We start from the raw sequence: 14,055 nt of genomic DNA on the forward strand, positions 1-14,055 counted from the left end.
GGCCACTCTCTTCCCATTCCCGTGTAGCGGTGGGATATGGGGTAATGAAGGATTAATGCCACCTTGCTATTGTAAGGTGACATTAAGCCAGATTAATAATGGAGAGGCGTCAATTATGACACCTATCCATTATTAATCCAATACTAGTAAAGGGTTAAAAAAACCCACACACACATTAAAAATTAATTTAATGAAAAAATCACAAAGGTTGTTGTATTAATTTATTCTACTCTCAATCCACTCACTGAAGACCCTCGATCTGTAAATAAAAACAAAATAATAAACCAACAATATACATACCTTCCGAGGATCTGTCACGTCCAACGATGTAAATCCATCTGAAGGGGTTAAAATATTTTGCAGCCACGAGCTTTGCTAATGCAACGTTGCTCATGTCTGCAAAACCCCGGAAAATGTAGGTAAAGTAGGTAATTGACCTATATTTACCTGCATTTGCGGTGAGTCGCCCTATGCTGGCTGTTCCTAGAACGTGGGAACTTTCCTAGAAAGCTCCCAGGCTCGAGTTCATATGAGGACAACCAGCAGAGGGCGCCCTCTTATGATCTCGAGCCTGGGAGCTTTCTAGGAAAGTTGTAAGGAGGAGATCCTTCAGCAGGCGTTTGAAAAAGGTATTATTTCAAAAAGAGTAATGGAAGGTCTGCTCACTAGAACCCCTAAAGTCCCGACCATTTATTTTACACCTAAAATACACAAGAATTCGCAGATTCCGCCAGGCCGGCCGATTGTATCGGGCCTGGGCGGACTGTGTGAACCAGTGTGCAAGTTTATCGACTATTACCTTAAGCCCCTTGTGGAGTCACTCCCTTCGTACGCACGTGACACCATGGATGTTCTATCTAGAATTGACGGTATGTCCCTGGATAGGGAAATGTTACTCGTCACTGCAGACATTGAATCACTGTACACGTGCATCCGACACGATGATGGTCTTCGAGCTTGCCGATTTTTCCTTACTAACAGTAACTGGGATGGCCCTCTGTGTGAGTTTGTCCTGCAGTTGCTTCATTACATCCTCACCCACAACTTTTTTGGTTTCCGCGATATTTTCTATCTACAGCGGTGCGGCACTGCCATGGGGGCGGCCTGTGCGCCCTCTTTTGCTAACCTCTTCCTTGGGTTTTGGGAGAGGGAGGTCTTTGGCGGAGAGGGTGCTCAGGCCGCGGACCATGTGCAGTGCTGGCTACGTTATATTGATGACGTGTTTATCGTGTGGCAGGGTGATGAGAGGCAGCTGCAGGACTTCATGGAGGGCTTGAACTCGAATGCATTCAACATCAAACTGACTTATAAGTACAGTAAGACTGAGGTGGACTTCCTTGATATCAAAATTTCAACTGATGAATATTTGCAAATACACACTGACGTCTATCGGAAGCCCACCTCGGTCAATGCACTGTTGCACGCGAGTTCGAGCCACCCCACAGCCACCATTAGGGCCATCCCAGTAGGCCAATTCCTCAGGATGAGACGAGTGTGTTCATCAGAGGATAAATTTGAGGCCCAGTCGGCTGACCTTCGTGATAGGTTTCGAATGCGCGGGTACAGTGAACGTTGCATAAAGCGAGGCTATCTTAGGGCAAAACAAAGTAACCGCTCTACTCTATTACACGGCCAGTTTAAAACCAATAAGAAAGATGAAGATCATATCAGATTTATTTCTACATATAATGGCCAGTGGATGCAGATGAGGGAAAGTTTGAAACGCCACTGGAATGTATTTCAGACAGATCCCGTTTTGTCTAGATACTTACCTATGGACCCTTTAATGACAGCCAGACGAAGTCAGAATCTGGGAGACATGCTGGTTAGCAGTCACTACGTCCCGGAAGCCAAAAATCCCTTTAACTCACGTGGGCCACCCTTGGGTTGTTTCCCTTGTGGGAAATGTATGGCATGTAAAACACGTTGAGAACTGCCACCTTCACCTCATCCGATGGGAAACAGAAATTTGACATCAGACATCATATCAATTGTGCAACAACACAGGTGATATATTATGCCACGTGTGGGTGTCAAAAAATATATCTAGGTCTGACGTCTCGACAACTGAGAATACGCACACGTGAGCATCTGCGTGATATAGTAGCCTCTGCTTCGGCTATAGATGTGACCCAGCTTAAAACTATACCAAAGCACCATCGCACATTCCACCAGAGTGATCCCAAATCCTTCATGGTCAGAGGCATTCAGCACATTCAACTTGGGATCCGTGGTGGGGACATTAAACGGATACTCGCCCAGAAGGAATGTCGGTGGATTACCGTTCTGGGTACAATGTCCCCCCACGGTCTGAATGAGTCACATGGATTTGCTTCGTTCCTCTGACCTTTTGTGATATAGTGATACTGTATAGTGTATTATGCATCTCTGATTGCCTCATGTGTCTCTATTGTTCTGTCCGTCGCTGTTTTGCTTTTTTACTCTTGGTTTTGTTTTTATTGATTTTAATGGATGTTTTTATCATTATTTCTTTAGCTAGTTGCCATATTGCAACATGTTGATTTCAATACCTATGATCGATCCGTTGAAGATGTACCCCCATATCCGGCCTTTTGATGTCACGTATTTTACATCTGAGGAAGCGGAGTTCCTGAAGAATATTCTAATTACTATTGCACTGAGGAGATGTGGAATTCCGGCATGGACTTAGTACCCTACAGTTATCCATATACATCTGTGTATTATGTGCTATGTGATCAATAAGTTATTGTTAATATTGTTATTATTTTTATGTTCGCTTTACCCAATATTATGTGGACAATTATAATATTTATCGGCACATATTATTCTGTTGACATATTGTTATACTCTTGGCTCTATCTATATTCCTTTAAGCCCCCTGTTTTGGCTTGTCGCACGGTTGGGGTCTGGCGCCGGCCTCCCTGTTGAGACTGGCCGTCTCAAGGGTGGCTTTTGGTCAATTGCCCTATTATAGGCTGAGCCCTTCATATTTGCATTATTTATATGGATATGCGTGTATATATATCTTTTATGCTGATACATTTTGAAGTTATGGTGATTTATATCCATTTGCATATATATATACATTTTGTCTTACTCTCCTATCTTGCATACTTTGTTTATGTGCTGCTGCCTGTGTATTATATCCTGCATCTCACGTTGTATGCCGGTGTGCGATCACTCCCCTAGTACGGCCGCCCCACCTGCTAGGTCTATGGGCGGTTCTTGGCGCCGTCCGCCCTATGAGACCGTGCGGTGATGCGTCTGTCAGGGGGGAGTGTCTGTGCACCGTCATCAGCTTGTGAAGTTTTATCTAGATTGCGGGATTATGATGGCGGTGTATGTGAGCCGCTATAGTGTGACGTCACATGCGTTATGCATTTCAGTGCCGCTTAGTCGTTAACTTGGGCGGTTTTTCTTTTGTCAGTAGAGGCATAGACCGGATGTCATCACTCGCTGCTCCATGTGATTTAGCCATGGTAATGTGAAGTAAACATGAGCGGCTGTACATTTCTGTGCAATTAGTGTCGGTACCTCACTTTGATTGGTGGAAACCGCACCATGTGACACCACAAGCCGGATTTATAGGGAGGGTCTTGTGTTACCTTCAAAGCCACGCCCCCTGAGGAAGGTGTACCCGCACCGAAACGTGCGTTGGGGACCTAGGATCGGTTTCACCTACCTCCTAACACATGGGTAACTACTAGTTTTTACTTTTTATTTCTTTGTCTCTGCGGTATAGCTGGAGGACATATACTATTGACTTAGACCGACTTTTTGTGCTTTGGGAGTTGTCTGTGGGTGGGTATGATTTGGACTAATGGAGGACACACTATTTGTGCTGCTTTAGGACTATATTAGTTTAACTCCTTCCATATACACCCCCGCTTCACTCTTTGCCCATACTTATGGATATATGTTTTTGTCTGGTCTATGTATGTACTATGGCAAATTCCCTGTACATATAACCTTCAGTACCGTAGTTATGGACATTATCTGACATAGTATGTTATATCCTGTGTAGTTATTTAGGTTTGGTGTACCGTTCATTATTTTATTTGGAATCTCGCTTGACACCTGTTGTTAATATTGCCATATTTTGTACTGATTGCTCATTCGAACTGTAGATACGTTTTATAACAGTTCTGTTTTTCTGTTTTATCTCACTATTAATAAAGCTTTTTCACATTTGTTAATATCGGCATATTTCTTTGACTCATTGTCCTCTTGTTATATTAGATATGTTTTGAGTCGTTTCTTGCCTGTTGTCAATATGCTATTTAGCATATACATGCCACTGTATGCATGGTATTATTATTAGGTTATAATGACTTCGGGACTATTTTCTATATTGTATATACGCTGTATTCTGTCTAATCATGGTGCCTGTAGGGGATAGATGGCTATTTAGGATTTCATTGGGTTTAATCATGGTATGAACATCTGCTAGGTTAATAAATGACTCAGACAGAAGAGACCCCTGTGCAAGCACAGGATATGGGCCTCATCATAATGCACAACTGACTTAGAGGCGCAAATTGGGTGGCGGGCCCCCTTATCTCTTGGGCCCCCCAGTGCACAGGCTGCTCCAATGATATGTCCCCCCGACACACAGGCTGATACTATATGGCTGACCAAGTGTTGGTATGGGAGCGCCAGTGGGGAGCAGTGGGGGTCCCGACCCTCTGCCATCCATCCAGATGCGGTTCCTTTAGTTCTATAATGGTGGCCTGCTTATAGGGGCTCCATGAGGGGGATACAGCCAGCCATTACATAAGGAAGGCATCTCACTGCACCAATAACATGCAGTCCTGCTCCAATATCCAGTGATGGAGGAGAAGCCTGGGGTCACCAATGAAGACCCTCCTAGTGATTACCCTTCATTAGGTCACTTTCCTGCGGACTGGCCGTTATTGGCCCGGGACCCCGTGTGCTGCCGCCTCCGCTGCCTCCCAATAGCGCCAGCATTCCGCATCTGCCCCCCGTCCTGAGTAGCCAGGACCCCCGAGCCCACATACAGGGAAGGCCCGCCCCCGGAGGAGTGTGTGGAGGCTTCCCAGCCGGTGGGTGTGCGCTGTCTGGTCTGGGGAGCAGTCGGCTGCTTGTCCTCCCTCTACCTATTGTTCTGCCGGGGAGACTATGGCATTGCAGAGCGGACATTGGCACGGGGTGAAGCCGGCGCTCGGATGGCAGCAGCTGCTCGTTGTGTGAGCTGTGGTACGGAGGGCACACCCGCTGCATCATGGGCAGCCAAGGAGACTGCAGTGTCAGGGTGGCATTGAGGTAAGGGGAAGTGTCACGATGAATGGGATGCGCATGGCTGTCGCGATTCTTGCAGATCATAGAGTTGGCAGGATGGCAGTTCACGGGTAGCAGTGATCGGTGCAGCGCCGAAGGGTAGCCGTGCAGTGATCGGTGCAGGGTGACAGCTCCCGACATGAGTGCTCTGCGTCTCCATTGAATGGGGGCATCTGTACTGCTTGGGTGGGGTTGGAGTCTCTGACAGAAGATGCTGAATATTGCAGAGGGTGCCCTGCTGTGTGCCTGTCACATGATCGCTGGCTGTCAGCTCCATGTTGGATGAGTGGCAGTCACATGATGGATGGGTGGCAGCTCCATGATGGATGGGTAGCAGCTCCATGATGGATGAGTGGCAGCCACATGATGAAAAGGTGGCAGCTCCATGATGGATGAGTGGCAGCCACATGATGAAAAGGTGGCAGCTCCATGATGGATGGGTAGCAGCTCCATGATGGATGAGTGGCAGCCACATGATGAAAAGGTGGCAGCTCCATGATGGATGGGTAGCAGCTCCATGATGGATGAGTGGCAGCCACATGATGAAAAGGTGGCAGCTCCATGCTAGCTAGGTGGCAGCCACATGATGGATAGGTGGTAGCTCTATGATGGATGGGTGGCAGCCACATGATGGATGGGTGGCAGGCACATGATGGATAGGTGGTAGCTCTATGATGGATGGGTGGCAGCCACATGATGGATGGGTGGCAGGCACATGATGGATAGGTGGCAGCCACATGATGGATAGGTCGTAGCCCCATGATGGATGGGTGGCTGCTCCATGATGGATGAGTGGCAGCCACTTGATGGATACGTGGCAGCCACATGATGGATGGGAAGCAGCTCCATGATGGATGGATAGCAGCCACATGATGGATAGGTGGAAGCCCCATGATGGATGAGTGGCAGCCCCATGATGGATGAGTGGCAGCCACATGATGGATGAGTGGCAGCTCCATGCTAGCTAGGTGGCAGCCACATGATGGATAGGTGGTAGCTTCATGACGGATGGGTGGCAGCCACATGATGGATGGGTGACAGCCCCATGTTGGATGAGTGGCAGCCACATGTTGGATGAGTGGCAGCCCCATGATGGATGAGTGGCAGCCACATGATGGATGAGTGGCAGCTCCATGCTAGCTAGGTGGCAGCCACATGATGGATAGGTGGTAGCTCCATGACGGATGGGTGGCAGCCACATGATGGATGGATAGTAGCTCCATGATGGATGAGTTGCAGCCACATGTAGGATGAGTGGCAGCCCCATGATGGATGAGTGGAAGCCACATGATGGATGGGTGGCAGCCACATGATGGATGGGTGGCAGCCCCATGATGGATGGGTGGCTGCTCCATGATGGATGAGTGGCAGCCACTTGATGGATACGTGGCAGCCACATGATGGATGGGAAGCAGCTCCATGATGGATGGATAGCAGCCACATGATGGATAGGTGGAAGCCCCATGATGGATGAGTGGCAGCCCCATGATGGATGAGTGGCAGCCACATGATGGATGAGTGGCAGCTCCATGCTAGCTAGGTGGCAGCCACATGATGGATAGGTGGTAGCTTCATGACGGATGGGTGGCAGCCACATGATGGATGGGTGACAGCCCCATGTTGGATGAGTGGCAGCCACATGTTGGATGAGTGGCAGCCCCATGATGGATGAGTGGCAGCCACATGATGGATGAGTGGCAGCTCCATGCTAGCTAGGTGGCAGCCACATGATGGATAGGTGGTAGCTCCATGACGGATGGGTGGCAGCCACATGATGGATGGATAGTAGCTCCATGATGGATGAGTTGCAGCCACATGTAGGATGAGTGGCAGCCCCATGATGGATGAGTGGAAGCCACATGATGGATGGGTGGCAGCCCCATGATGGATGGGTGGCAGCCACCTGATAGATAGTTGGAAGCCCCATGATGGATGAGTGGCAGCCACATGATGGATGGGTGGCTGCTCCATGATGGATGAGTGGCAGCCACATGATGGATAGGTGGCAGCCACATGATGGATGGGAAGCAGCTCCATGATAGATGGATGGCAGCCACATGATAGATAGGTGGAAGCCCCATGATGGATGAGTGGCAGCTACATGATGGATGGGTGACAGCCCCATGATGGATGAGTGGCAGCCACATGATGGATAGGTGGCAGCCACATGATGGATGGGAAGTAGCCCTATGATGGATAGTTGGCAGCCACATGATGGATAGGTGGCAGCCACATGATGGATAGGTGGCAGCCACATGATGGATAGATGGCAGCCACATGATGGATAGGTGGCAGCCCCTTGATGGATAGGTGGCAGCCACCTGATGGATAGGTAGAAGCTCCATGGTGGATGAGTGGCAGCCCCATGATGGATGAGTGGTAGCTCCATGATGGATGGGTGGCAGCTCCATGATGGATGAGTGGCAGCCACATGCTGGATGAGTGGCAGCCCCATGATGGATGGGTGGAAGCCCCATGATGGGTGAGTGGTATCCACATGACGGATGAGTGGCAGCCACATGTAGGATGAGTGGAAGTCACATGATGAATAGGTGGCAGCCACATGATGGATAGGTGGTAGCTCCATATGGATGGGTGGCAGCCACATGATGGATGGGTGGAAGCCCCATGATGGATGGGTGGCAGCCACCTGATGGATAGTTGGAAGCCCCATGATGGATGAGTGGCAGCCACATAAAGGATAGGTGGCAGCTCCATGATAAATGAGTGGCAGCCACATGATGGATAGGTGACAGCCACATGATGGATGGGAAGCAGCTCTATGATGGATGGATGGCAGCCACATGATGGATAGGTGGAAACCCCATGATGGATGAGTGGCAGCTACATGATGGATGGGTGACACCCCCATGATGGATGAGTGGCAGCCACATGATGGATAGGTGGCAGCCACATGATGGATGGGAAGTAGCCCTAGGATGGATAGGTGGCAGCCACATAATGGATAGGTGGTAGCTTCATGATGGATACGTGGTAGCTACATGATGGATGGGTGACAGCCCCATGATGAATGAGTGGCAGCCACATGTTGGATGAGTGGCAGCCCCATGATGGATGAATGACAGCCACATGATGGATGGGTGGCAGCCCCATGATGGATGGGTGGCAGCCACCTGATGGATGGGTGGCAGCCACATTATGAATAGGTGGAAGCCCCATGATGGATGGGTGGCAGCCACTTGATGGATAGGTGACAGCTCCATGATGGATGGATGGCAGCCACATGATGCATAGGTGGAAGCCACATGATGGATGAGTGACAGCACCATAATGGATGAGAGGGGTAGCCCCATGATGGATGAGTGGCAGCCACATAATAATAATAATAATAATCTTTATTTTTATATAGCGCTAACATATTCCACAGTTTTGCATACATTATCATCACTGTCCCCGATGGGGCTCACAATCTAGAATCCCTATCAGTATGTCTTTGGAATGTGGGAGGAAACCAGAGTGCCCGGAGGAAACCCACGCAAACACGGAGAGAACATACAAACTCTTTGCAAATGTTGTCCTGGGTGGGATTAGAACCCAGGACCGCAAGTCTGCAGTGCTAACCACTGCACCACTGTGCTGCCCACATGATGGATGAGTGGCAGCCCCATGATGGATGGGTGGCAGCCACGTGATGGATAGGTGGAAGGCCTATGATGGATGAGTGGCAGCTACATGATGGATGGGTGGCAGCTCAATGATAGATGGGTGGCAGCTACATGATGGATGAGTAGCAGCTCCATGATGGATGAGTGGCAGCCACGTGATGGATAGGTGGAAGGCCCATGATGGATGAGTGGCAGCTACATGATGGATGGGTGGCAGCTCCATGATGGATGAGTGGCAGCCACATGATGGATAGGTGATAGCTCCATGATGGATGAGTGGCAGCCACATGATGGATAGGTGGCAGCTACATGATGGATGAGTGGCAGCCCCATGATGGATGAGTAGCAGCCACATGATGGATGGGTCGCAGCCACATGATGGATGGGTGACAGCCCCATGATGGATGAGTGGCAGCCACATAATGGATAGGTGGCAGCCACATGATGTATAGGTGGCAGCTACATGATGGATGAGTGACAGCCCCATGATGGATGAGCAGCAGCCACATGATGGATGGGTGGCAGCCCCATGATGGATGTTTGGCAGCCCCATGATGAATAGGTGGCAGCCAAATGATGAATAGGTGGCAGCCACATGATGGATAGATGGCAGCCCCATGATTGATAGGTGGCAGCCACATGATGGATAGGTGGCAGCTCCATGATGAATGCTTTGCAGCCATATGATGGATGGGTGGCAGCCACATAACGGATGGGTGGCAGCCCCATGATGGATGGGTGGCAGCTCCTTGATGGATGAGTGGCAACCACATGATGGGTAGATGGGAGCCACATGATGGATGGAAAGCAGCTCCATGATGGATGGGTGGCAGCCACATGATGGATAGATGGAAGTCCCATGATGGATGAGTGGCAGCTACTTGGTGGATGGGTGGCAGCCACATGATGGATAGGTGGCAGCCACATGATGGATGGGAAGCAGCCACATGATGGATAGGTGGAAGCCACATGATGGATGAATGGCAGCCCCATGATGGATGAGTGGCAGCCATATGATAGATGGGTGGCAGCCCCATGATGGATGGGTGGCAGCCACCTGATGGATAGGTGGAAGTCCCATGATGAATGAGTGGCAGCTACATGATAAATGGGTGGCAGCTCCATGATAGATTGATGGCAGCTACATGATGGATGAGTGGCAGTCACATGATGGATGTGTGACAGCTCCATGATGGATAGGTGGCAGCAACATGATGAATGGGTGACAGCCACATAATGGATAGATGGCAGCCCCATGATGGATAGATGGCAGTCACATGATGGATAGGTGGCAGCTCCATGATGGATAAGTTGCAGCCAAATGATGAATAGGTGGCAGCCACATGATGGATAAGTGGCAGCCCCATGATGGATAGGTGGCAGCTCCTTGATGGATAGGTGGCAGCCACCTGATGGATAGGTGGCAGCTCCATGATGGATGAGTGGCAGCTACTTGATGGATGGGTGGCAGCCACATGATGGATAGGTGGCAGCCACATGATGGATGGGAAGCAGCCACATGATGGATAGGTGGAAGCCACAAGATGGATGAGTGGCAGCTACTTGATGGATGGGTGGCAGCCACATGATGGATAGGTGGCAGCCACATGATGGATGAGCGGCAGCCATATGATAGATGGGTGGCAGCCCCATGATGGATAGGTGGAAGCTCCTTGTTGGATAGGTGGCAGCCACCTGATGGATAGGTGGCAGCTCCATGATGGATGAGTGGCAGCCCCATGATGGATGAGTGGCAGCCCCATGATGGATGAGTGGCAGCCACATGATGGATGAGTGGAAGCCCCATGATGGATAGGTGGCAGCCACATGATGTATAGATGGCAGCCACATGATGGATAGGTGGCAGCCCCATGATGGATAGGTGGCAGCCCCTTGATGGATAGGTGGCAGCCACCTGATGGATAGGTGGCAGCTCCATGATGGATGAGTGGCAGCCCCATGATGGATGAGGGCAGCCCCATGATGGATGAGTGGCAGCCACATGATGGATGAGTGGAAGCCACATGATGGATGGGTAGCAGCCCCATGATGGATAGGTGGCAGCCACATGATGGATAGGTCGTAGCCCCATGATGGATGGGTGGCTGCTCCATGATGGATGAGTGGCAGCCACTTGATGGATACGTGGCAGCCACATGATGGATGGGAAGCAGCTCCATGATGGATGGATAGCAGCCACATGATGGATAGGTGGAAGCCCCATGATGGATGAGTGGCAGCCCCATGATGGATGAGTGGCAGCCACATGATGGATGAGTGGCAGCTCCATGCTAGCTAGGTGGCAGCCACATGATGGATAGGTGGTAGCTTCATGACGGATGGGTGGCAGCCACATGATGGATGGGTGACAGCCCCATGTTGGATGAGTGGCAGCCACATGTTGGATGAGTGGCAGCCCCATGATGGATGAGTGGCAGCCACATGATGGATGAGTGGCAGCTCCATGCTAGCTAGGTGGCAGCCACATGATGGATAGGTGGTAGCTCCATGACGGATGGGTGGCAGCCACATGATGGATGGATAGTAGCTCCATGATGGATGAGTTGCAGCCACATGTAGGATGAGTGGCAGCCCCATGATGGATGAGTGGAAGCCACATGATGGATGGGTGGCAGCCACATGATGGATGGGTGGCAGCCCCATGATGGATGGGTGGCTGCTCCATGATGGATGAGTGGCAGCCACTTGATGGATACGTGGCAGCCACATGATGGATGGGAAGCAGCTCCATGATGGATGGATAGCAGCCACATGATGGATAGGTGGAAGCCCCATGATGGATGAGTGGCAGCCCCATGATGGATGAGTGGCAGCCACATGATGGATGAGTGGCAGCTCCATGCTAGCTAGGTGGCAGCCACATGATGGATAGGTGGTAGCTTCATGACGGATGGGTGGCAGCCACATGATGGATGGGTGACAGCCCCATGTTGGATGAGTGGCAGCCACATGTTGGATGAGTGGCAGCCCCATGATGGATGAGTGGCAGCCACATGATGGATGAGTGGCAGCTCCATGCTAGCTAGGTGGCAGCCACATGATGGATAGGTGGTAGCTCCATGACGGATGGGTGGCAGCCACATGATGGATGGATAGTAGCTCCATGATGGATGAGTTGCAGCCACATGTAGGATGAGTGGCAGCCCCATGATGGATGAGTGGAAGCCACATGATGGATGGGTGGCAGCCCCATGATGGATGGGTGGCAGCCACCTGATAGATAGTTGGAAGCCCCATGATGGATGAGTGGCAGCCACATGATGGATGGGTGGCTGCTCCATGATGGATGAGTGGCAGCCACATGATGGATAGGTGGCAGCCACATGATGGATGGGAAGCAGCTCCATGATAGATGGATGGCAGCCACATGATAGATAGGTGGAAGCCCCATGATGGATGAGTGGCAGCTACATGATGGATGGGTGACAGCCCCATGATGGATGAGTGGCAGCCACATGATGGATAGGTGGCAGCCACATGATGGATGGGAAGTAGCCCTATGATGGATAGTTGGCAGCCACATGATGGATAGGTGGCAGCCACATGATGGATAGGTGGCAGCCACATGATGGATAGATGGCAGCCACATGATGGATAGGTGGCAGCCCCTTGATGGATAGGTGGCAGCCACCTGATGGATAGGTAGAAGCTCCATGGTGGATGAGTGGCAGCCCCATGATGGATGAGTGGTAGCTCCATGATGGATGGGTGGCAGCTCCATGATGGATGAGTGGCAGCCACATGCTGGATGAGTGGCAGCCCCATGATGGATGGGTGGAAGCCCCATGATGGGTGAGTGGTATCCACATGACGGATGAGTGGCAGCCACATGTAGGATGAGTGGAAGTCACATGATGAATAGGTGGCAGCCACATGATGGATAGGTGGTAGCTCCATATGGATGGGTGGCAGCCACATGATGGATGGGTGGAAGCCCCATGATGGATGGGTGGCAGCCACCTGATGGATAGTTGGAAGCCCCATGATGGATGAGTGGCAGCCACATAAAGGATAGGTGGCAGCTCCATGATAAATGAGTGGCAGCCACATGATGGATAGGTGACAGCCACATGATGGATGGGAAGCAGCTCTATGAAAGATGGATGGCAGCCACATGATGGATAGGTGGAAACCCCATGATGGATGAGTGGCAGCTACATGATGGATGGGTGACACCCCCATGATGGATGAGTGGCAGCCACATGATGGATAGGTGGCAGCCACATGATGGATGGGAAGTAGCCCTAGGATGGATAGGTGGCAGCCACATAATGGATAGGTGGTAGCTTCATGATGGATACGTGGTAGCTACATGATGGATGGGTGACAGCCCCATGATGAATGAGTGGCAGCCACATGTTGGATGAGTGGCAGCCCCATGATGGATGAATGACAGCCACATGATGGATGGGTGGCAGCCCCATGATGGATGGGTGGCAGCCACCTGATGGATGGGTGGCAGCCACATTATGAATAGGTGGAAGCCCCATGATGGATGGGTGGCAGCCACTTGATGGATAGGTGACAGCTCCATGATGGATGGATGGCAGCCACATGATGCATAGGTGGAAGCCACATGATGGATGAGTGACAGCACCATAATGGATGAGAGGGGTAGCCCCATGATGGATGAGTGGCAGCCACATAATAATAATAATAATAATCTTTATTTTTATATAGCGCTAACATATTCCACAGTTTTGCATACATTATCATCACTGTCCCCGATGGGGCTCACAATCTAGAATCCCTATCAGTATGTCTTTGGAATGTGGGAGGAAACCAGAGTGCCCGGAGGAAACCCACGCAAACACGGAGAGAACATACAAACTCTTTGCAAATGTTGTCCTGGGTGGGATTAGAACCCAGGACCGCAAGTCTGCAGTGCTAACCACTGCACCACTGTGCTGCCCACATGATGGATGAGTGGCAGCCCCATGATGGATGGGTGGCAGCCACGTGATGGATAGGTGGAAGGCCTATGATGGATGAGTGGCAGCTACATGATGGATGGGTGGCAGCTCAATGATAGATGGGTGGCAGCTACATGATGGATGAGTAGCAGCTCCATGATGGATGAGTGGCAGCCACGTGATGGATAGGTGGAAGGCCCATGATGGATGAGTGG

At 50.7% G+C, this 14,055-nt stretch overlaps 1 protein-coding gene across 3 annotated transcripts in view; it reads left to right on the forward strand.

Annotated features, from left to right (window-relative positions):
• The first annotated feature begins 4,920 nt into the window (after positions 1–4,920).
• Positions 4,921–14,055, forward strand: part of KIF21B (kinesin family member 21B) — a 764,016-nt gene continuing 754,881 nt past the window's right edge. For all 3 annotated transcript variants that reach the window (XM_069756481.1, XM_069756482.1, XM_069756483.1), the window contains exon 1: positions 4,921–5,265. In XM_069756481.1, the coding sequence (XP_069612582.1) occupies positions 5,225–5,265 (41 nt within the window). In that variant the 5' untranslated portion in view covers positions 4,921–5,224. The remainder of the gene's footprint in view (positions 5,266–14,055) is intronic.

The sequence above is a fragment of the Ranitomeya imitator genome, chromosome 3 (assembly GCF_032444005.1).
Source record: "Ranitomeya imitator isolate aRanImi1 chromosome 3, aRanImi1.pri, whole genome shotgun sequence".
In the NCBI taxonomy this organism is placed as follows: domain Eukaryota; kingdom Metazoa; phylum Chordata; class Amphibia; order Anura; family Dendrobatidae; genus Ranitomeya; species Ranitomeya imitator.